General features: G+C 47.8%; 1 protein-coding gene across 34 annotated transcripts in view; it reads left to right on the top strand.

Moving 5' to 3' along the window:
• IGFN1 (immunoglobulin like and fibronectin type III domain containing 1) overlaps positions 1–16,428 on the top strand; it is a 40,338-nt gene extending 23,910 nt beyond the window's left edge. For 33 of the 34 annotated variants that reach the window (XM_069875717.1, XM_069875711.1, XM_069875716.1 and 30 more), the window contains 12 exons: positions 1,318–1,442; positions 2,214–2,355; positions 2,849–3,145; positions 3,755–4,054; positions 5,140–5,313; positions 6,244–6,372; positions 6,839–7,141; positions 9,598–9,686; positions 10,477–10,672; positions 11,292–11,591; positions 14,157–14,483; positions 15,265–16,428. In XM_069875717.1, coding sequence (XP_069731818.1) covers positions 1,318–1,442; positions 2,214–2,355; positions 2,849–3,145; positions 3,755–4,054; positions 5,140–5,313; positions 6,244–6,372; positions 6,839–7,141; positions 9,598–9,686; positions 10,477–10,672; positions 11,292–11,591; positions 14,157–14,483; positions 15,265–15,278 — 2,396 coding nt within the window. In that variant the 3' untranslated portion in view covers positions 15,279–16,428. Of the gene's footprint in view, positions 1–1,317; positions 1,443–2,213; positions 2,356–2,848; positions 3,146–3,754; positions 4,055–5,139; positions 5,314–6,243; positions 6,373–6,838; positions 7,142–9,597; positions 9,687–10,476; positions 10,673–11,291; positions 11,592–14,156; positions 14,498–15,264 lie in introns of those variants that run through there. The other variant, XM_069875683.1, reaches the window with a different exon arrangement.
• The last annotated feature ends 8,325 nt before the right edge of the window (positions 16,429–24,753 follow it).

The following is a 24,753-nucleotide window of genomic DNA, read 5'->3' as shown; positions in this document are numbered from 1 at the left end:
CTCTTCTCCAGACTAAACAACCCCAGTTCCCCCAGCCACTCCTCATAAGACTTGTTCTCCAGACCCTTCACCAGTTTTTGCCTTATTTGTTCTAACATCTAGTGCAAAGATCTGTGTTATTCCAAGTTCTGGGAACAAATCTTTGCCTGCATTATTGGATAAATAAGTTTGGCTTAATATGGAGAGCTCCTTTCCCCTGTAACACTAGAATTAATAAGGTTTTGCCTATAGTAAAAGGAGAGTAACATGTATGCAGCCTTTTGACTGAGGCCGGGGCTACGTTAGTAAGATGGTCATGTGGGAACTGTAGAACTGACAAAGTTCAGCTGTAGAACCCCTGAAGAGTAGTCTCGTGGTGGAAATGCTGACAAGTTAGAAATGATTAAGGCAAACAAAACTTGTAAGTTATAAATAAGGAAGTAAAATCAAACTTGGCATTAATGGGGAAGGAGGTGGATGTTTCCTAGACAGGATGAGGATGTTAATGGAGAAGAACTTGGAAAAAGAAATACAGAGATGGGGAAGAGTGTGACTTGAGATGGTTCAGGGGGAGGTGGTTGGGCAGCCCTGTATCTGGACAACATGGAGGAAAAGCACAATAGGAGCAGTATTAATATGTTCATATTTTTTCCCACTGACTGTAGTGGGAGCCAAGACAATTAACACAGATTTAAAATAGTAAATGTGTGGACTGATAATGTGATTTGTGAAGAGGCTGGAGAACAAATCTTATGAGGAGCAGCTGAGGTACCTGGGGTTGTTTAGCCTGGAGAAAAGGAGGCTAAAGGGAGACCTCATCACTGTCTACAGCTGCCTGAAAGGAGGTTGTAGAGAGGTGGGTGTTGGTCTCTTCTCCCAAGTGTGAGGTGATAGGAGAGAGGGAAGGGCCTCAAGTTGCACCAGGGCAGGTTCAGATTGGACATCAGGAAAAATGTCTTCACTGAAAGGGTTCTCAGGCACTGGCAGAGGCTGCCCAGGGAGGTGGTGGAGTCCTCATCCCTGGAGGTGTTTAAAAGATGTGTGGATGAGGTGCTCAGGGATCTGATTTAGTAGTGGACAGGTATGGTTGGAGTCGATGATCTCAAAGCTTTTTTCCAACCTGGTGATTCTATACTGCACACAGGGCAGCTGCCTGTCCCCTCCATGCCTTGGGGTCCTGCCAGCTGGTCCCAGTACGGTGGAACAAAAGTCTGTTGTGACTGCAGTATATGTTTTTTAAAAACCTCTCTTCTCTCCTTGTGTGCACATGAATTTTCATCCAGGCATTTCTATCAGTGTAACACTGGCTTTTCAACCTTTTCTTTTCTGGACCTTCAGCCCCACGCTGTCACCTCAACAAACAGTTACTTGGTGTCAGAGTCCTGAAAGGGGAACCAGCTGAGCTGTCTTGCACTGTCAGTAAAGAAGATGTGATGGGCACCTGGTTTAAAGATGGATTAAAGGTAGGTGTCCTCTAGCTGCTGTTTTTCTTTGGTTAGCAATGCTCTGCTCTCTGGCTCTGCCTCTCCTCAAGTGTCGTGTCAAGGTGTGCTCCCCCTACCTTTCTGTAGTTAGTGTGCCTGTGGAAGGATGCTGCAGGAACGTGTTGATAAATAAACATCCTGATAGAAACCCAGCATTGTTCATGTTTCCATTCTTGCTGACAAAAGGAGGCTTTGTGTTTTTCCTTCCTCATGGGTGAGGTGGTGTGGGTCTCTTCTCTGCGATGCATACTTTGTCTTTTCCTTGGTGAATGGAAGATACATGTGAAAAGTGAGAAAAAGTCTTCAAAGTATCCTTCAGGCAGGCGTAACAGGAGGAGTACTCCGTTAAATTAGTGCATAAGATCAAGCACAGACAAAATATTCTGTGTTCCAAAACAGCCCTGAAGAGTATTTCCAGTTGTGGGATCCAAATGACACTGTAGGAGCTCTGAGGTGTCACACTCAAGCATGGGCCAATGTTTTTGTTGTTAAGAACAGAAAGAAGAGAGCTTGGAGGTTTTACTAGAACATATTTGAGTAGATTTTAATTAGATTTTTTTGGGGGAAGTGGGTTGACAGTGCTTACCTGCAACGTTACCACATAAGTGCCCAGAATATTATTGCAATTAAACATGCCTGTTCTTCGTAAGTCTTTTCAATTACTTTTCAAATCTGTTCAGTTTAAGTTTGGATTGCCTTTTTTTCCCCCCCTATTCCTATAAGACTGGGTCTCTGTGCTTTCCCCTGTAGTTAAAGAGCATGGATGGAGTGGTTTTTGAAAAGGAAGGTCTGGTGCACAAACTAATCATTAACAAAGTGGAAGATATTCATGCTGGGAAGTACAGGTTTGAAGGTGGAGATATAAAAACTGAAGCTTCAATTTTTGTTGAAGGTGAGTCTATTCAAAGTCCCGGGGCAGCGTTTTAGCCTTGCTGTGCTCAAAACATAGAAACATGGAATCATTAAGTTGTAAAAGACCTCTGAAATCGAGTCCAACCATACCTATCTGTCGTTAAATACATAACACGTTTTCTCAGAGACCCGTTGTTGGTTATTGAGACAACTTTATTACACAACATCTAGACCATGACTTTTAGTTGCATGCACAGTGCTTCACATACATACACGTACTTTCATAGAATTGCTTGGTTGGAAAAGACCTTTGAGATCATCAAGTTCAACTGTACTCATCTAGTACTAAACAATACCTCTGAGTGTGGATGAGGTGCCTAGGGATATTGTTTAGTACTAGATGAGTACAGTTGAATTAGATGTTGTGACCCTCTAAGCATTATTGGCAGCAGCATGAGGGAAGCCCTTTCCTCCAAGGTGAGCCTTATCCTCTTTGACTTACAGTTTCTGATGTCATTGTATCTTCTCCTTAGATCCTCCACAGGTTGACAAAGTTCTCCTCAAAAACTTAACGAGCGTTCCTACTGTGGCCAAGGCAGGGCAGAAAGTGCAGATCAAGATCCCTTTTGAGGGCCGGCTGCCAGTCCGAGCAATGTGGTTGAAGGACAAAATGGAGCTCATAGATGACACAAGGATTCGTGTTGATAACACAGAGACCTTTACCATGCTGTCCATCGCCAGCAGTGAGAGAAAGGACTGTGGGGATTACAAAGTCAGGTTGAAGAATGACAGTGGGGTCCTGGAGATCAACTTAAAGCTTTTGGTATTAGGTAAGAGCCCCATAACATCCCCACTGTCTTTCATGTAATGCTTTGCCAGAGAACCCATTAATGCTGGTGACAACCTTATTTAGAGCTACTGCGTATTCCAAGATGAACAAAACTGTATAATTTTCCACTAAGTCAGGATGCAAGCAAAGATTGCTGGCGTTTCTTGCTCTTTAGTACAAGGTGACACAAATCTAGTTTGGTTTTGCATGGCCTCAGCAGCTGAGTTTTGAATGTTGGGGGACCGTGGGAGATGGAACAGTGTGCAAGAGGCAAAATCTAAAATAGATTATCAAGGCCAAATTCCGCTCTGCTGCGAATGTCTGTGCTCTTCTGGAAGACCAGAAATGGTATTTCCTCCTTATAAGCAAGCTGAATTGGTGCAGTGCTGCTGAGCACAATTCTCTCATGGAGCAAGGGCCTGGCTTCCCCCACACTTAGCAAAGTGAGAAGAGGCAATTTAAGTGCCCACCCCTCATTCTGCACCGATGCATGAATTCCATCAGAAACTGAGTCTCTCAGCCGGTGAGAAAGAGACAGTGTCTGCCTCAAACCCCAGAGCCTTTCTGGATCAGGAGCCAACTCACTGTCTCTCTGTGTTTATCTTTTCAGACAAGCCACAGCCACCTGCAGGGCCCATCAAAATTGTACAAAGCTCTATAAATGACATCACTATTCAGTGGAAGCCCCCAAAGGATGATGGAGGCAAACCACTGCAAAGATACATTGTCGAGAGACAGCAGGTAGGCAAGAGCGACTGGGTGACTTTGGGAGAAACCCCCAAGACCTGCACTACCTTCACTACTAACAAAGTGGAACAAGACATGAGCTACTACTTCAGGGTGAGAGCTGTGAATGCTGAGGGGACCAGCGACCCACTGGAATCCGATGAAGTGAAGGCTGTTGGGAAAGGTAAGGAAGAACTTTTCATAATTGTGTTTGGCAGACTGCGAAATCCATTATCGAATGTGGCATCAAAGAAAATTCACTGGATTTTGGATGTTGCTACAGATCTAAACTTGAATCATGGCTGTGAGATCTTCGCACATCTGTGGAGATTACAGGTTGAGACTAGAATTTTATTGTAGTCTTTGATGAAGCAGAGTGAGGTGGTGTTAAGTTCTCAGTTATGTTCCATTCTTAACTGGAAAATAAGTTTCATGGGGAAAATGCAATATGTGACAAGATCAGTCATCTCCATATCTATAACCAGGTCTCCCATTTCCTTCTGGAGTGGGCCTACATTCTCCCTAGTCTTCCTTTTATCCCCAGCGTACTGAGAGAAGCTTTTCTTGTTGACCTGGCAAGATTTAATTCTGTCAAGGCTTCAGCTTTCCTAACCTGATCCCTTGCTGCTTGGACTATATCTGTGTTCCTCCCAGGCTGCTTGTCCTTACTTCCACCCTCTGTAGGCTTCCTTTTTGAGTTTAAATTTGTTCAAGAGCTCAGTGTTCATCCATGCAGGCATCTGGAGGTTTTGCCTGGCTTTCTCTTTGTCAGGATGCATCGCTCCTGAGCCTGGAGGAGGTGATTTCTGAATATTAACCAGGACAATATTCTTTGTCCTTCAATGAGTTTAAATCCTGGAACAGTTTTGCACTGAGCATGTGTAGTCACTCTACTCTGTTTCTGATGTTCTTTCTGCATTCTCCTCACGATGATGAGAAACCCTGTATTTTGTGCAGAGGGATAAGTAAATCTATCCTGCTTCCAGTTTCTGACAGTAAAAGCAACAACACTGACTGTTCCTAGTGTGTAAGAATGTACATGTCCCACTCACTAGGCTGACAGTAGGTCGTTCATGAAAACAAAATTCAGGAACATGCTGGGTCCTGTCTGTGTGGGGAATAGGATACACAGCGTCAGGTCTCAGTCAGGTTTTCAAAACACATCCATATGAATATCTTGGGGACAGTGGAAGAAGGAAAAACACAGAATGCCTTTTTATCCTGCAATAAAGTATACCTGCTAATAATGAAATGTTGATCTCTTTTTAGCTTCACCTGGTGCCCCAGATGCCCCTGAGATTGTCAGTACCAGCAAAGACTCCATCACAATATCCTGGAAAGCACCTCGTAAAACAGGCAGCTCCCGAATTGTGGGATACATTGTCCAAAAACGCAAGAAGGGTACCATGACCTGGCTGCCAGTCAACAATGCACCTGTATCAGGTAAGGATTTTTAATCCTGGAAAGCTTGAAAAAGACAAGAAGGTCATCTGGGTTTAGGAGGTAACGCACTGATCTTGGTGGAGTTACTGCCTTCTAACTCCTTGCTTTCTGCTTAGAATCTTCTACCTTTTCATGTCAGTGTTTTTCCTCTTAAATTCCTGAGCTGCTGACTGTCCCTGTAACAACCACATTAACTGCGTCTGAAGTTTTACTTTCTTATCTTTCACAGCTCTAGTGTACGTGGGTTTTTTTTCACAAGTTTACACAGCTGTGCCATAGCCAAGCCAGGCTTTGTTTTTATCATGGAATCATGGAATCATGGTTGGGGTTGGAAGGGTCCTCAAAGCCCATCCAGTTCCACCCCCTGCCATGGGCAGGGACACCTCCCACTGGATCAGGGGCTCCAAGCTCCATCCAACCTGGCCTTGAACCCCTCCAGGGATGAGGCAACCACCACATTCCTGGGCAACCCAGGCCATTGCGCAGCTGCGTGCATGGAAGGAGGACTGATTTTTTTTTTCTAGATTGTGTGCATATGGCCGGAGTAGAGTGCAGGGAATCTCACTGCTGCATTCTGGGACATAGCTCCTTTGTAGAGAAACAGTTCGATTTCTGGAACTAAAGTCTTCCCTTCACATGCAGAACTGTTTGCTGTCCTTAGTCCTCATGCTAGGAACCTGGCAGAGAAGAAGTTATAAATACAAGGAAGATAAAAAACCCCTAGTGATGTGTATGGGCTCCAAAATGTTTTTTGACTGTAGCTGCCAATTCTGTCAGTTGTGATCTTGGATAGGGAAGGGCAGGGGAAATGGTGCAGCTCCCAAGAATTATTCAGTCTGCAGTCCTGTATGAAGTACAAAATTGTCATCTCCCTCTTTGCTATGTGGATAACAGCTCACCTGAGCCAACATGCTCCTTTTCTTTCTGCAGACAAGAAGCTGAAGATTACCAATCTCAAGAAAGGTCTGCAGTATGAATTCCGTGTAGCAGCTGTCAATGGTGCTGGCATAGGAGATGCCAGTGGACCTTCCCAACCTGCCTTTGCACGGGATTGCACCAGTAAGTGCAGCACTGCCACAATCCTTCTCACTCAGGGATGTGTAAAGCTGGTGATGTGAGTGGAGAGGTGATGTATACAAATGCTTTGTAAAGCTTTGTGAAGACAAAGATCAAATAATTGGGAATGTTTTGTGGCTGAGAATCTGCTATCAGTGTGAAGAAGGCAAGGAAGGATTTCCTGTGTGATGTCTAAGCCAAGACGTGGCAGCCTTTCTGTGTGGGAGTTCCGTGCAGTGTGAAGTGTTCAGGATGGGGTGCAGACCCTTCGGGGGTGTTGCAGGTTGTGTTGCGTGGCTGGCGGGAGAAGGCACCTGCATCCAGCTTTGAAGAACTGGGACAAAGGGGCGGCAAGACAGCAGGGTGGATATCCAGTGTGCTTCAAGAATGTCAGGGAATCTCAGGAAGTGCCTGAAAACAGGGGACAGAAATCCTAGAAAAATAGTATAAATAAAATTTCTCTTTTCAGAAACTCTAGGTCCAGTGCAGGACCTTAAAGTGAGCAGCAGTGACAGCAGTAGTGTCACCTTGACCTGGAAGACACCTGAAACAAAAAATGGGAGTGATGTGAAAGGCTACGAGGTGGAGCTGCGACCTTCTACCAGCCTTAACTGGACCAAATGCACTACTCTTCCCCTAGAGATGACCACTTACACAGTTAAAGGCCTCCAAGCCAAGGAGAAGTACTTCCTCCGGGTGAGAGCCCTCAATGACAGCGGCCCAGGAGAAGCCACAGAGGTTGAAGCCCACATGGAAGCTGCTCCCCCTGTAGGTGAGCCAAAGTGGGCTGCTTTCGAAATGGGACAAGGTGGTTCTATAGGTAACAGGATGTGGGCAAGGTCTGTAGGTCACTGTGATGAGCTCCTTTCACAGAATCACCAGGTTGGAGAAGACCTCCAGGATCATCAAGTCTATCCATTCCTATAAACCACTAAACCATGCCCCTCAGCACCTCATCCATCCATCTTTTAAATACCTCCAGGGATGGTGGCTCAACCATCTCCCTGGGCAGCCTATTCCAGTGCCCACTGACCATTTCCATGAAATTATTTTTCTTCTGATGTCCAGCCCAAACCTCCTCTGGCAGAGCTTGAGGCCATTCCCTCTCGTCCTGTCCCCTGTCACTTGGGAGAAGGAGGCCAGCTCCCTCCTCTCCACAACCTCCTTTCAGGGAGTTATAGAGAGCAATAAGGCCTCCCCTCAGCTTCCTCTTCTCCAGGCTAAACACCCCCAGCTCTCTCAGCTGCATCTCGTAAGACTTGTTCTCCAGGCCCCTCACCAGCTTTGTTGCTCTTCTCTGGACTCGCTCCAGAGCCCCAACATCCTTCTTGTGGTGAGGGGCCCAGAACTGAACACAGGATTCGAGGAGCGGTCTCACCAGTGCCGAGTCCAGAGGGAGAAGAACCTCCCTGGATCTGCTGGTCACGCCGTTTCTGATCCAAGCCAAGATGCCATTGCTGGCCCATGTTCAGTCACTGTCAACCAACACCCCCAGGTCCCTCTCCTCCAGGCAGTTTCCAGCCAGACTTCTCCTAGTCTGGAGCTGCTCAGGGTTGTTGTGCCCCAAGTGCAGGACCCGGCATTTGGCCTTGTTAAACCTCATGCTGTTGGTCTCAGCCCATGGATCCAGCCTGTTCAGATCCCTTTGGAGCCTCCCTACCCTCCAGCAGATCCACACTTCCACCCAGCTTAGTGTCGTCTGCAAACTTGCTAAGGGTGCCCTCGCTGCCTTCATCCAGGTCATTGATGAAGACATTGAACAGGGCTGGACCCAGCCCTGAGCCCTGGGGACGCCACTTGTCACTGGCCTCCAGCTGGATTTCACACCATTTCCCACCACTCTCTGGGCCCTCCATTTAACCAGTTTTCCACCCAGGAGAGTGTGCGCCTGTCCAGGCCAGAGGTGACAGTTTCCTAAGCTGAATGTTGTGAGAAACTGTGTCAAAGGCTTTACTGAAGTCCAAGAAGGTACATCCACAGCCTTTCCCTCATAAAGTCCCACTTTCAAGTCCTAGGCTGTAGCAGAAAGACAAGCTGCATTGCTCCTCTAGAGTATGGTCTTATTGGTCACCACATCTGGAAATTCTGAAGATTTACTGGTAATAAAAGCACAATGCACAGCATTCAGCTCACGTTAAAGACTTACCATCATCAAAGAACCCTCAAAGCTGTATTTTCTCCTTGAATTAAATTTTGCCCCCTGTGTGGAGCTAAACCACAGTCATGGTAAGATAGAAACTGGAAACTGCACAACCCTTCCTCCTAGCCATGCTCTTTTAAGGGAAAAATAGACCTTTCAGTCTATTTTTATACGGTCTTGTGGAATTAAACATCTTATTTCATTCTCTTTCTTTCAAATTGCAAACGTCATGTTGGTTTTTGTAACGCTTACTTACCTGTTCTAATTTTCTAGTTTGACAGTTTTCAGTTTTTCATCTTTAGTTACAATCTGTAGCTCTGTTTTTCCCCCCCTGCTGCTAGGGAGCATTGAAGAAATACAGCAGTAAAAGATGGTTCTGTCAGGGATTCTTCTCCCTTAACTTGAGTCCTAAGTGAAAATGTCTACTTCTGGCCTGTGCCTGGACACTGGACACTGCTTTTATAATCAATCAGTAAAAAGATAAATATAATCCATCTGGGGAGCATTTTCTTCAGTCTCAAACTGGAAATGCTAAGTGCGATTTAGGACTATTTGGTCTGGTATTTTTAGGAAAATGCCAAATGCATCAGGATAGTGTATTGATGAAAAGAGAAAAGAAAGAAAAAAATATTTTAAGTACTAAAAAAATAGGATTTTTAGTAAACTCAGATTTCCTGCGGGTGTTCTGTGCTCTGTATTGCACCCATGTTTCATGATTCCATTTGCAATTCCATTTTCCTCAGATATTAGATTACACAAAAGGTCATCCATGTGATGGGGTGAAGTGTGTCAAAGAGCCAACTTCTCTATGACTGAGACATCACATCTCTAAAACTGTGGCTGTGACTGGTTTTTTATATCATTTCCCTTTGTTTAGTCATGGTGATAAGTAAATACTAATAACATTTGAAAGGTGTGGTCTCTGGTTGTGTGTCAGGGAGCATTTTTTTTCCCAATATCAGTGAATTTATCGACAGCCAGCAGAGTCGCTGCTGGAAAGGCGTGAGGGCCATCAAACACACGCAGATAAGTTTGTCAGCCAGCTGTAATAATGGGCAGCTGTTTATTGTAATCCCTTTCTTTTTCAGTTTCCCCCAGGTTTCTAATAGATGACACGGTGAAAAGCTTCCTGCTTGTAAAAGCAGGAGATACCATTCGAGTGAATATTCCCTTTGAAGTAAGTATTCCCACGTGTTTATGAACTCCCCCTCTGTGACTCTGTTGTGGTCAACAGTGGACGTGAAAACTGAGCTATTGTTGCCTTGGCATGGAATTTTGTTCACAAGACACTGGGTAAATCCTTTAACCTGCCTCTGCATGAGGAAAACATGAACAAGGACTCAGCTGTCACTCTTTACTTTATTGTTCTATGACACAGTGGTCTCCATCCAACCACAACGACATTATCATCATCTGGTACTTGTCTGTCATACTTAGAGCTTAAAAACCAGTTGATTTCCCTCTGGCTCCCCAGAATCCCGTGTGCTTTGATGTGAGCTTGGAACAACGCGGGTACAGTCTGGAATATCAAGAAGGTTTGATGAAGGCAAAGTGTACATATATGTTTACCTTTCTCCTAATCTCTTGGAGAACAGAGACCAATGATGCCACAATGCAAATAAAGAATTTGTGGCTGTTTTTTCTTTCCAAAACCAGCAGATCTTTTTAAACATAGAGAATATTAACTACTGAGGCCATCTGTTGTTCTTGTTCTAGCACACCTGACACAGTTAACCTGAACATCTTACTGTGATAACATTCTTAAAAGACAAAGAGAAAGAGAAAAGTTACAAAGAGACTTTAAAGCAGCCCTTTATCCAGGGCTCCTAGAACCATCTCAGATCCATATTTGTTAATATTACTTTCCTGTGTCAATTATATTTGCAACAAAATAACAAAGCTAAAGATATAAAGATGGAATCCAGAGGCAAAAAAAAGTGGGTTGTAACTCATGTTGTTATTTACAGGCATCTCCAGACCCAGTGGTGACCTGGTTAAAGGATGGGCAGCTTCTTCCAAACCAGGCTGCAATAACCACCAAAGATGGTACCACCCAGCTGCTGATCGGAGCAGCTGAGTTCACTGACACGGGCACCTACACCATTAAGCTCCAGAACGGGTTAGGGAAAAGAGAAACTTTCAGCTTCCAAGTTCAAGTTACAGGTAACTCACTCACAACTCGCATTCAGATTTCCTGTGCATAGGCAGCAGACATCAAACCGAGCTCTGTACGGTGAGCTCTGATGCAGTTAAGGTGTGCGGGGACAGGGACGCCTAGAGTACAATTTCCCATGAGATCGTCTGGCCACTTTGTGCTACACTTGGCTGTGTCTGCAGTACAGAGCGACCTACTCGTTAAAATTACATCCAGCTTCTAGAGTGGCTCTGCTTAACAAGGTCCCACAGAGGGATAGTGCAAACCCCAGGAGAGCAGTTCGTACTCTGGAACAGCCCAAGGTTGGTCAGCAGCAGGCTGGAGGACATTTACTTATAGTTACAACTCTAGATGCTCTCTCTTCAAGAGGTGAAAGAGTTGAGCTGTACCAGCCCTCATCTCCTCCCTGTAAGAAGGGAAGGAGACCCAGCAATGCAGATGTAGTGCAGCAGAAGTTCAGCTAACAGTGAACGAGTGTTTGTGACTGGAGAAGGAATCAAATTGTATCCCTTCTCATGACCAGGATGTTTACTCAACCTCCAGATGTTGAATGAACTCGAAGTTTTTAGGGTTCTGTACTATGCCACATTCCCTACACCTTTAATGTTATTTGTCTTCATCTGACAGATATCCCACAGCCACCTGGACCTATCCATCTGGAAGAGAATGTGCCCAATACAGTGACGGTCACCTGGGAGCCATCGGCATCTGAGAGGTGGGAAAGTCATCTCTACTACACCGTCCTGAAACGTGAATCAGAGAAGGGCTTGTGGCACGTGGTGGGAGACCTGATCTACAACAACAAGTTCACATTTACCCAACTGATCCCAGGCCGGGACTACTACTTCAAGGTTGTGGCAAAAAATTGCTTGGGAGCCAGCAGTCCATCTGAAACTGTGAAGCCTTGGAGAATTCAAAAGACAAAAGGTAAAACTATTTTTACAAATAGTTATCCATATGTTGTCATGTTTTGTTTCTTTTCTTGTTTCTAACATTTTTCCCTGAAATGGTTCTCTCCTCCTGCGAACTTCTAGTCGCCCAGAACTAGGATGTATAGAGATGCCCTAAGAAATTCCTATTTGGCAGGGAGGACTTCTCCTTTCTGCATGGAAAAAGTGCAGATAGAATCATAGAATAGTTTGAGTTGGAAGGGACCTTAAAGATCACCTAGTTCTAAGCCCCTGCCGTGGGCAGGGACACGGTCCACTACATCAGGCTGCCCAAGGCCCGTCCAACCTGGCCCTGAACACCTCCAGGGGTGGGGCAGCCACCACTGCTCTGGGCAACCTGTTCCAGTGCCTCACCACTCTCATCATGAAGAAATTCTTCCTTATGTCTAGACTAAATCTGCCCCTTTCCAGTTTATACACATTGCTCCTCGTCCTATCACTACAAGCCTTTGTGAACAGTCCCTCCCCAGCTTTATTGTGGCCCCTTTCAGGTACTGGAAAGTCACTATAAGGCCTCCTTGGAGCCTTCTCTTCTTCAGGCTGAACAACACCATCTCTCTCGGCCTGTCTGCATATGGGAGGTGCTCCAGCCCACTGATCATCTTTGTAGCCTCCTCTGGACCCGTTCCAACAGTTCCGTGTCCTTCTTATGTTGAGGATTCCAGAACTGGACACAATACTCCAGATGAGGTCTCACAAGAGAGGAATAAAGGGGCAGAATCACCTCCCTTGTCCTGCTGGCCACACTGCTTTCAATGCAGCCCAGGATACGGTTGTCCTTCTGGGCTGCGAGCGCACATTGCCAGCTCATGTTGAGCTTCTCATCAACCAGCATGTTCAAGTCCTTCTCTGCAGGGCAGCTCTCAATCACATCATCCCCCATCCTGTATTGAAATTGGGGATTGTCCTGACCCTTATGTAGGACCTTGCACTTCACCTTGTTGAACCTCATGAGGTTCTTACAGCCCCACTTCTCCAGCCTGTCCAGGTCCCTCTGGATGACATCTCATCCTTCCAGTGTGGCAGCTGCACCACTCAGCTTGGTGTCAACTGCAAACTTGCTGAGGGTGCACTCAGTCTTGCTGTCAATATCATTGATGAAGATATTAAACAGCACTGGTCCCACTACAGACCCCTGAGGGACACCACTTCCCATGGATTTCCATCTGGACTTCGAGCCATTGACCACTAGTCCCTGAATATGACCATCCAACCAGTTTCTTATCCACCAAATAGTCCACCCATCAAATCCATATCTCTCCAATTTAGAGAGAAGGTTGTGGGGGACTGTGTCAAAGGCTTTACAGAAGTCCAGATAGATCAAATCCGTTGGTTTTCCCGTATCCACTGCTGTGATTACCTCATCGTGGAAAGCCACTAAGTTGGCCGTACAGGACTTGCCCCTGGTGAAGCCGTGCTGACTGCCATTAATCACCTCCCCATCCTCCACATGCTTTAGCAGAGCTTCTGGGAGGATCTGTTCCATGATCTTCCCAGGCACAGAGTTGAGGCTGACAGGTCAGTAGTTCTCAGGGTCGTCTTTCCTACCCTTTTTGAAAATGGGCACAACGTTACCCTTCTTCCAGTCACCAGGGACTTCTCTTGATTGCCGTGACTTTTCGAACATCATGGAGAGTGGCTTGGCCTCCACATAGATCCGTTCCCTCAGGACTTTGGGATGCATCTCATCAGGTCCCAGACTTATTCAGGTTCCTCAGGTGTTCACGAACCTGATCCTCCTCTACAGTGGGGGGAGGTTTAACCCGCTGGTGACCAACTTGTTGTCTCATGGCCCAGGAGGAGTGAGGAGAGCAATTGGCATGAAAACTGAGGCAAAAAAGTTAAGTACCTCAGCCTTCTCCTCATCTGTTGATACGTGGTCACCATTTTCAACCATCAGTGGGTGCACATTCTTTTTGACCTTCCTCTTCCGACTGACATACCTGCAGAAGCCCTTCTTGTTGGTCTTCCCGTCCCTTGCCAAGTTCTACTCCAGCTGCACTTTGGCCTTCCTGACCCCAACCCTACACAATCGGGCAGTGTCCCTATACATTTCCCAGTTCCCTGTCCCTGCTTGCGCTGCCTGTGCAGTTCCTTCTTCTTCTTGAGTTTGACCAGCAGGTCTCAACTCAGCCACATTGGTCTCTTCCCTTCCCTGACTGATTTCCTACATCTGGGGACTGAGCGCTCTTGTGCCTCATAGAAAGCATCTCTGAATATTTGCTAGCTCTGTTCTGCTCCCTTGTCCCTGTACTGAGTTTTTTCCCAGCTGTTATGCCATATAACTTGTCACAACATTAATTCCCAGCAAAATCTAAGGCTTAAGTGTTGCAAACCCCAAAGTTTCTGACTTCAAAGTTAAATTCTAGCTCATTTGGGAAGAAACACACGTTACAGTCGGTGGGTGTGTGGCTTCTGTGGCAATGCCAGACATACTGTACAGCCGAGTGTCGTGGTTGAAACCCAGTCCTTTTAACCCTGAACTCTGTCACTGTGGAGCAGCATCCAAGTGTGTGTTGCTGGTTTTTTTCTCTTTTCACAGCTGAATCTAAAGTCAAACCACAGCAATACAGGGGGGTTAATCAAAGCCAGCCCCCAAGAATTCTTGTCCCGTTGAAGCCTCATGTCGTGACTACTGGGAGCGAGTGCCATATGAGCTGCGCGGTGGCAGGCCATCCGTCTCCAAAGATCACCTGGTACAAGGACAGTAGAGACCTCTCCAGTGACCCTGCCTATCTTTGCACAAATGACTTTGGTGTCTGCTCCCTGGTCATCCTGGGTGTCACAGCGCAGGATGAAGGAGAATATATGGTAGAAGCCAGCAATGAAATGGGCCGTGCGTTCAGCAAAGCCTTCCTCACTATTAAAGGTAACCATCTTTAATACTTATCTTCCGTCTTCGGGTGATGTCAAGATGTCACTGCTGTCAAGATGCCTTAAAAATAGTAGCCATGCAGCTGTATTTACTGATAAGAGCACTCTTCTATAAGGCAGTGGATATCTGGACTGCTTTATTGAACTTTAAATTAACCTGTGGGTGATCATGTATGAAATAGAAATAGAAATGAAAAGGCAGATGTGAGTAAAATGCTTGATTTCGACATGAGCCAGAGGTTTTGGTTGACTTAGAGCAAATCTTTTTAGGAAGAAACATCACATCTATGTTTAATAAAAGAATATGTAGGTTGGATTTTTCTACAGTGCAGGAGCTGCCGAATCCTGCTAGACGCGTAGGGCTAGGTGAAGCAGTGAGGGAAAAGCTGGTGTTAGCTGGCCAAAGGCAATGAGAAGTCAGGGAAGAGAGGGACATGGTGTAAGTTAAATGGTGGTTGGGGATCCTGATGTGAATACAGAATCAATGTAATTGAGGATAGACTCGTGGTGGGTATCCTTATGGATAAATATTGTTCGCAATTTTACTCAGTTGGTTAAGGAATATCCTTTACTTTGAGTTAAATATTTTCCTTTTAATGCAATTCAGAATACCTCAGTGGGATTCTATGAGTGTAGAAATGAGTCAATTTAAATCCCTGTAATCCTTCTGCAGACGTTGGTCGTCTTGGCCCTGTAACATTTCAGTTCCTCTTCCAATGTACCTTACAGTTTCCCTCATCACAATATTGAACTACTTATCTCTCTGTTATTTTCAGACTCTACCCTGTAGTATGACCTTCAGGAGAACATCTCTGCACTACCACGTGAAGGAGAAGGCTTTTGTTGAGAACTGGCTCTTTACTATGTATTTATTCTCAGATGTGCATTCTAGTCTGAGTGTTTTATTTATCAGAATCAGTAGCTGCATTTCAAACATGATGCTGCATTGTAGTCAAAATCAGGAAAAAAGCTTTCAGAGAGTTCTGTCTTTTGGTAATGATCATGGCTTTCCACTAGTCCTTTAAAACAAAGATGAGAAGCTTCAGGAACACTGAAGATGAGAGAAAAAATAATTGGCCAAGATGAAACTTTTGATGGAGAGTACAGGAGCAAGAGATCATTCTGCCACGCTGCTCACCCGCTGTCAGGCTGCAACAAGAATATTTGTTGACACCAGAGATCTATGAAGCTGGCCATTTAGCATGTGGTTTTCTAATCTGAAGCAATTATTTTAGATCCCATGTAATTCTCAGCAGGTTTTCTACTTCTGGTAGAAGAACTTCTGCATGTATTCTGCTACCAGTCGCAGCTAAGTATATTGTTTCCCTTAATCTCTAAGTTGAAAAGAGTACCTGCCTGATAGTTTCATCTGGGCAAGAGATAAATTGTTGGACTAGATCAAGATAGGGTGACGCTCCTCACAGTGGAAATGTATTGATGGGAATGAATGGCAGTTTACAATCAGCATGAGCAGATCCATGCTGTACTTAAACATGCCTGCCAGAGCAAGTGCTGTATGAAAGGGTGTAAACTACCACATCAGTATCATCTCTGAACCACAGCTGCCCCTACCTCATGACATTGCTACAATGGTTTTGCCTAATGCAAAAAGAGGTTAAAAAATCTTGTGTGTTTGACCAGAAATAAGAGGTACCACCAGAGATCCTCTGCCATGGCTGGCAGATTCCATCACCAAGCAGAGAAGGAGACTGGAAATGATGACTGTATGAATGGAAAGCCTAACCACCAAAGATGGCTGGATGATGGCGTCTCAAAGACAGGAGAGTTCTGATCGAAGACTTGGAGCCACTGGATCCTCAGACAGCCAGTGAAACATTTATGTGGGGCTGAAATGCTGTTTTAAATTATATTATATTTTGTACGAAGTTGTATAGATGTAGAAGGAGTAAATTATTAAATTAAGCCATAATTCAGCAAAATCTACTGTGAATAAGAGTTTATTTTGGAGAAGGAAACCCAGCCAGTTGCTGAATGCCAATCCATGTCTGTTGCAGCAGCGTTCTTGCATGTCGTGGCTGCATAAGTAGACCCCTCACTGTATAGAAGTTCTTGTTTAACCTTGGAGAAGCAGAAGAACAACAGGTACAAGGCTTTTGTTAAGTTTATTTCTCACTAATACCTGAGCATGCAAGCATGGCAGAGCAGTACAGTCTCTAATCATGCAAATTAGGTTCAAAAAAATATAATAATATGCATGGCAACATAAGCCAGCCCCTTACTGACCTGGATGTGCCCATGGGAAGTGATCTCACACCTCCTTCCTTGAAGCTATCGATACCAGCTACTGCTGGGAATATTTATGTTCATGCTAATCTTAAGCAAGGACCATTTTATTTACACCATGATAACCTCTGCTGCATTGTGACCCCTGTCTCAGGCTCTTGTGGATCACCAGATGAAGACTGACTACATTGCATCTGTTAGAGGGAAGGGAAGTCCAGGTCTGCTCCTCTCTAAGTTTCTCTTCCATCAGGGGCACAGCGGTCTGATCTTCCTTTTCACGCACATGTGGGCACCTCTGGTTGGAGCTCCCACCCTAGGGGCTGCTCAACCCACCCCCCCCCAGTCTTGTTACAGAAACCATCTCCCAGGAGAGTGGGGCATCCAGGACTGCCACTGTGGACCCATGAGGCTCCAGCCTTGCAGCATGTGCCATCCTACAAAACGAGTAGGGCAGTGCTAGTGCCCAGCCTGTGCTCTTTGCCACACTGAGGCCAATTGTCCCCTCCCATCTCAAGCAGTTTTGTTAGCCAGGGCAGTCGAGTCCCTTGATGTGCTACTTGTCCATCCTTTGAAAGAGCATGGAGAGTGGGAGTAGACAGCTGGTGTGCACTGAGCCATTTGCTGTGGTCCAGTGGGTACAATGGGTGGATGTGCTGAAACAGAAGCTCAAGACCATGGTCAAGAAAGCAAATGTCCATTGCTACTGCTGAGCAACTCCTTTATGCTCAGCTGGGAACTGCAATGCTGCCCCTGGAGGAGGGTCCATTGAGATTTAGGTGTTTCTTTTGAGGCGGCCTGTTGCTTCAGCAATATCCTAAGCTCTACGTCCCTCATTTCTTGCAGCAAAAGTATTTTCTTCTAGGTGGCCCCAACCCAGCTCTCTGGACGCTGGCACTGGCAGTGATTCCCCAGTCACTAGCACAGCTGAGAGGGAGGAATCGTGCTGCTCAGGCAGCTCTGAGAAACTCCTCCTGCATCCCTGGCACTGCTCACTTGCCACTGGCTTAGCAAGAGGATCTCATGCTGTGCCTCGGGTGGGCTGGCCAACCACCCCCAGCACCCTGGCAGCAGCTGGACTCGTACTCCAGCGTGGTGGCATTTAGAGAAATTGTTGCCCGTATGTTGTTCTGCATTCCTTTTTCGTGGTTTGCTCTTGTTCTTTGCAGTCACTTTCTGATTTTGGAAGATGATGACTGGGAAGCTGGGGTAATTCTGACTGCTATTCCTTCCAGGAACCACTTGTAACAATTGGAGAATGTTGTGCTGATATCCTAGGCTGTGGCTTCACATCAGTGAGGGTGTGGAAGAGCTCTTGGTGTGTGGCCCTGCAGCGCTCAGCCTCTGCTGGCACTTGCCCTGCAGTCCCTCAGAGCCGCTCCCCCAAATTCCCATCTGATGAGGGAGCAGCAATACCAGGTGAACGGGGTTTGGCACTAAAATCAGGCTGTGAGCACCAAATGCTCACAGGAGCAATGCTGCTGATCTGGGAGGGCCAGAGGAGATCTTCTGGTAACTCCCATCCCAGGTGGAGGGCACAGGGCACGTTGGTGGGTGTGCTGAGCGCTGCCCCTGCCAGCACTCGAGTTTTCCCCCCCGTCTCTTCTCAGGCAGGGCTGATTTTGATGGATGTGTCACTGCCGAGGGTGAGCAGCTGTGCCAGCTTGGGATGAACAAGCAGAAGGACAGGTTTCAACAGCGTAAGAGCAAAATCCCCTTTTAACCTCTGAGTACGCAAAGATGGAACGTGTCAGGGCAGAAAGCCATTCCTGACATGGGAGCCTTCCCTGGCAATCGCTGTGCTCGGGGTATCCAGCTGATTTGCAGCAGCTGAAATGCTCATTAGGACTCCAGCTTCTGTGATATTTGGTGATTTGGAGAATGTGCTCAGGTCTGCTCGTAAATCAGCAGTGCTTTTCCGTGCTGTTTTCTGAGTGCTATTGTCAGCCCGAGGGACTTGATGGACTTTCATTCCTTGTTGATTTGCCCCACTTAGCAAAGGCTCTTCCCCATCCCTCACAGTACGTGGCCAAAGCTCTAAGGGGCAGAAGATCCCTGCTTCTTCCTCCACGGGCTCCCAGGCCACTATGGATGTCCATGTCCAAAAGTTCACCCTGTACAGCTGGATGTCTCCACTCCCTTCTCTCCAGGATAGTGCTGCTCAGGGCTACGGGCCTCAGCTTTCTGGTTAAACTCCTCTAGCAGGAGATGCTGCTGCAGTTCTGCCTCTGTGTGTGCACTCTAGAGGCTGAGGGTGTGCTCTAGGCAGGAGGTGGGCAGGCACTTATGCTGGTGTCCTTGGGAAGCACTTCAGCATGAAGACCATTGATGCATCTGCTGGTGTAGCATCTTTCCACATGGAAGGGTCTGGCTGTGTTGGTGCAAGTCTGTGAGAAGCCTGTGGGGTTGAATTCAGGGTCCTTTTCTGTCTGGGCAGGATAACGCCTTTCTGGCTACAGGGGTTCACAGCCTCCTGGCAGGGCAAGACCGTGATGGATTGACCCTGGGCAGCACTTGGAGCAACAGCTGCTAACTTTGGTACCAATCTCCTGGATGTGGCTGCTGCAGAAGGGGACCTGGTTCCCTCTGGAGATGACAGTGCTCAGCAGGGAGAGGCAGCCTTTGGAACAGCCTCTGCCCATGCTCCTCTGCACACCCAGTCCCATCCCTTCATCTCCAGGGAGTGGTGCTATAGGACTGCACAGCCCTCCAGGTCTCCCGAAGAACAATGTAGAGAGGATTTTCCAGCCTCGGAGGCTCTGCAATTTCAGCTCCTTCAGAGGCCTGAGACTCCTGAGAGCCCCAACACCCTCTGTGAAACTTTGTTTAAGAGCTGTTGTCAGCATGTCTGGATAGAGGGCTGAACAATTCCTTCCTAGATGATGAGATTGGAACAGGAGCTGCTCTACACTCAAGGGTGGCCTGGCAGCCTCTCCCCCAAAGGTTTGAGGATGGTGCCCTTCTGCAGGCTCCCGTAGCTTGGATCCAAACATCATCACCTCTGCCTGTCTCTCCCTTTGCTCCTGAGTGGAGTCAGTGCTGCTGGTCTGGTGATGCAGCCCAGGAGATGGTTGCTGCTGGAGCTCCAGGAGGAGATGAGAGGCAGATACAACCCGCGCAGAGGGGTTTGCAGGCTGCAGCAAGGCAGAAATTCATTCTGTGGGAGGCCACAGCCATGGTATTCTGTTGCATGTCCTGCTGAGTTCCCTCTGTCGTGCACTCAGCTCTGGTTTTGTGGGTGGAGGATGAAAAGATCTGGGAGTAGAGCGTGAGTGCACACAAGCTGCTCTAGTTTGAAGGAACCAGGGCCTGTGGTCACCAGCCTGGGGCAGGATGGGTGCTGTGGCTTCGCTTTGGTCCACCTCAGTGTCCTGCTCTAGGTGGGAGAACTAGAAGTTGAACTGCCCTGGTCTGCTCTCATATTCCCACGGATCCCTTCTTTTTCTCAGTTTCAGTTTTTTTCTGTTATGCTGCTTCCCATTCCCCAGGGAAGCCGAGCAGCCAGGCAGCCAGCATGCTACGACTCGGCAAGCAGAGTGGCAAGTGAAAGGACTGATGTTAGCCATCCCCAGCCTGCCTGTCCCAGTCTGCAATGGGGAGCATCCAGCCCATGTGAGAGGACTGAATTTGGTGCTGGTCACAGCAGCCCATTTGTGAAGCTGGTAGTCCCAGCCCCAGGGTGTCCTGTGACACAAACACCAGGGCAGCCTGGCCAGGGAAGGATGCTGGTGCCGGTGGTTGCTGGTTTGGATAGTGGCTGTCTTGGGAAGAGCGAATGGGAACCCAGTGGGCTGTTGGGTTGCTCCATGGTTTGCCAGAGGCAGGAGCATGGAGCACCTCCTCTGCATGGTCAGCTATGCTCGAGTTGTTCCAGGGAAGTAAGAGGAATTGGATCTCTTCCTCCACCATGTCTGGCTGGGAAAGGACAGACACGGGGCCAGGTGGAGGACAAGATGGACCCACTTTCTGACTTTTGGTCTGGATCTGCAGTGGTTGCAACATCCCTCCCTGGAGCACCGGGATACTCTGTGCAGGGATGATCTCAGAATCACAGAATGTTTTGGGTTGGAAGGGGCCCTAAGGATCATCCAGTTCCAACTGGATGGGACACCTCCCACTGGATCAGGGGCTCCAAGCCCCATCCAACCTGGCCTTGAACACCTCCAGGGATGGGGCAGCCACAGCTTCCCTGGGCAACCTGGGCCAGTGAACAGCTGAGTGCTGGAAGGAGGGTTGATTTTTTTCTAGGTTGTGTGCATGCAGCCAGAGAAGAGTGTAGGGAATCACTGCTGCATCTAAGTCTTTCTGCCTCGTCCTACCACTCCATGCCCTTGTAAGAAGTCCCTCTCCAGCTTTCCTGTAGCCCCTTCAGGCACTTGAAGGCCATTATAAGGTCTCCCTAGATGCTTCCAAGGGTGAAGCTTTACTTCTACCAGGTTCCCAGTCTTCACTTACCCTTTGTCCTGGCAGGTTTGGGATGCCATGGGTGTTTGGGTGCTTTCATCATGTCTCCCTGGCCCTGGAGTTCCCTGAGTGCTTTGTCAGTATGTTTTAAACTCTGGTCTCTTTTCTGTGTTAGTCTGAGCAGTCTGTAGGGAGCTTGAGGGGTGATGTTGTCTGGGTTAGTCACCCTCAAATGCTCTGGAATGCCTGGATGAAACTCTGCTTCAATCGGCAAGGCAAAGAGGTAGAACTGGACAAGTCTGGAGTATTTCTAAATCCTCTGCAGCGTTTCTCAGCAGTGAGTCAGTATCTGAGGGCAGTTCCTGAGCTGCCCATCGCAGCCAAACCTCTCATGGGTTTCAGGCAGTCGATGCAAAGCTGCAGCTCACAGGGCAGTTCCAAGCCACACTTACCGTGATGCTGGATTCCTCACAGGGTCACCCGAGGCAGCTTCTGCTCATGGGCAGCTTTGCCATAGGGCAGCACCTCAACCCAAATGGCCCTGCTAGGAGTTCTGGCAGTGCAAAGCTGGATGAGGTGTCAACCAGACCATAACTTTCCTGCTTAATCTTACTTCTGGGCCTGGTAACATGAAAGACAAAACGAAACTGCTGCACAGAGGATGTTGTTAGCCGCTTGCTGATGAAATCAGATGAAACAAACACAGTGTGGACTGGATCCCCATCTGTGTTGCCACTGAACGCAGCCCGTGGGATCAGACTCAGCACTGCTCTGTCTGACGGAGCTCATTGCTGTCCGAGGAGTTTTATTACAAGCCAGGACCCAGCAGGCTGCACCAGTTCAGTCCAAGGTGATGTGTGCTCAGTTACTCTCACAGCAGCCTCAGGAGGCACCTTGATTCATGGAAAAGTTGCTGCTAAGCCACAAGGAGCTAGGGTGCGCACACAAGGACAAGGAAATGATTGGACTATCTGTGCAGCTCATTCTTGCTGTAAAAAGGGATTTTGAGGCCTTCAGTTTCATTCTCTGCCCAGCTCTGGCACCACCAGAAGGACCGACTGGCTGCCCCATGGGTTGTGGTCCTCCAGGGGCTCAGAGCTGTCTGAGAACTCAATCAAAAAGGATCATGGTGAAATGACACTTGGGTAAGATCACCTAGCGTAGCAGACCGAAACGTGCTCGCGCTGGCTGACGTTTGTTTCCCTCATCCTCTCTGGTGACACTGGCTCCTCCTCGCCCTGGGCAGGCACAGCCTTCTCCAGCAGCTGCAGATTTGCATGACAGACCCAGAGGCACTGACCTCTGAAGCGCTGTTACCCTGCAAATGACATTTCCTCTCATTTGCTCACTCCTGTGTGAGCGAAGTCACTCTCTGACCTGTCCCGAACCGCTGGTCCAGGCAATACCATTCCCTCCAGGGTGGCCTTAGAGTGGCTGGAGTTTCTAGAGGTGTTGGTTTGTGCAGCTCTTCATTTTCTGTGTCTACAGCTCTGCCTTTCTCCCCTACCTTGTCCATGCACGGCCACCTATGTTCTGAGCATCCCTTTTCATAGAATCATGGAATGGTTTGGGTTGGAAAGGACGTCAAACTCATCCAGTCCCACTCCCTGCCATAGGCAGGGAAACTTCCCACTGGATCAGGGGCTCCCAGCCCCATCCAACCTGGCCTTGAACCCCTCCAGGGATGGGGCAGCCACCACTGCTCTGGGCAACCTGGGCCAGGGCCTCCTCGCCCGCACAGGAAAACATTTCTTCCCAAGCTCTCATCTTGGTTGACCCCTCTTTCAGCTGAAAACCACAGCCCCTTGTCCTGCCCCTGCTGGGACGACGGCTGCCCCTACACTGCTTGCTGCTGCTTTTGCTTCTGTGACTGCTCAGTGCCATGCGGGCAAACCAAAATTTCTCTGCCCTCTTTCCCTTTTTCTCCCTCATCCACAGCTCCTCTGCTGGCAGCAGCAGCCACCCTGACTTTCCACATCTCTGATGTAACGCTGGCAGTGGGCTGAGGTTGTTTTCCTCCCGCAGACTGCCGCCTGCCTCGCTTCTGCCTACACTTGGCTCTTGGCTCTGCTGCCTTGGTGTGGCACGTAGTGGCCTTTGTTCTCCCCCGCTGCACGGCGAGTAGATGAAAGCCTACTGTGAAGCATAATTTATAGCTAGCTTGAAACACAGTTTTGGCGGAGCAAAGCACGCCAAAAGATGTAGCAATGCCCAAGGAGCTGCGCTCATAGTGCTTATCAAATGATGCTTGAAAGGCCCCGTAATGCAAGAGGAGGGTTGAGTTGCTCAATGCTAGCAGAGGATAAACTGCCTCTATTACAGGGACACGTGTTTGGGAGCAAGGAGCCAAGAGCTGTCTTTCAAAAACTTGTCCAACAAGGCAAATCGCAGCTTCTGAAGCCTTGGTCCAAAGGGCAGCAAGGCTGCAGGAGGGAGCCTGGGCACACACCTAAACAGGGCTGCATCACTGCACCTTCTAGAAAACTGGCCCAGAAATGAGTGTATTGCCTTCAATACAATCAAACATGTAAGTAAGTTCCACACTGGTGACCCCAAAATCTCTGGGCAGCAGGAATTCGGCCAGAGCACCCCCAGAGGTTGTCCTTTCTCTGCCGTGAGATGCCATTGTCCTGGCTACAGGCTCTCTGCAGCAAAGGGAGGTGCATGGTGCTCAAGGAATGGCAGGATTGCAAATTTGCATGGTGGGAAGGAAGCTTAAAAAGTCTCCTTGTCCTTCTGCTCCAATGCAGGACCCAGCGCAGCCAACTCTTCTCAAAAGAGGTGTCCATCTTTTTAAAGGCTTCCAAATGATGTAGGGTGCATGTGTTACATGGGTAACAAAGCACTTGACCCTAACACCAGCAGGTTTGTGGGGTTTGTTTTTTTTACCCCTCAACACCCCTTTTTCAGTTTGCTGGTAGGAAAAGCGCAGGAACTATCACCTCCATTAACCATACTCAGCATCCAAGAGAGGTCAGAGTCTGGGTGCAGCCTCCTGCTCCCTGGAGCAACATCACCTGTGAAACCCTAGGAAAACACTAAGCCTTTAGGACAGTTGTGTTTCCTATGGGGGAGAGACCAGGCACAGCAGGAAGGTGCTATGAGGCTACAGAGGACGTTCCAGCAGCTGTGGTGGAGCTATTGAGCTTTTTGTGTTGGTGGGATAGTCGTCGGGGGCCTTAGAGGAATCTGGTTCACACATGGATCGTCTGCTCATCTCTCATGTGTGCTCGTGTCCTGACATGGAGACACAAAGACCTACCTGTCTAGTTATCCACGTTCTGCTGAGGAAGAGGTCCAGGGAGCAGCTCCAGTCCTCACCCAAGCTTCTCCATCGTTAGCTCACTCTTCTGCTTGGTTTTGATCTATCTCACCTAGTTCCCTCCAGCGCAAAGCCTGAGTTTCATGCTGTAGAAGACCCATCCCACCACTGCCCTCAAATTATTTCTGACATTCGAGCCAGGCCAAAAAAACCCTTTTTAGAACAACAGTCATGATGTAGGGCACCGTGTGGATCTGAAGAGTGTCATCCGCAGATGCAGCCTGCTCTGAAGAGGGACGTCCCAAAGCAGGGGAACTGGGAGCCTGTCCATGTCACCCACCTCAGGACCAGGTCTCTC

The sequence above is a fragment of the Phaenicophaeus curvirostris genome, chromosome 24 (genome assembly GCF_032191515.1).
Source record: "Phaenicophaeus curvirostris isolate KB17595 chromosome 24, BPBGC_Pcur_1.0, whole genome shotgun sequence".
In the NCBI taxonomy this organism is placed as follows: domain Eukaryota; kingdom Metazoa; phylum Chordata; class Aves; order Cuculiformes; family Cuculidae; genus Phaenicophaeus; species Phaenicophaeus curvirostris.
Note: the sequence above shows the minus strand (reverse complement) of the source record. Positions and strands in the feature narration are given on the sequence as shown.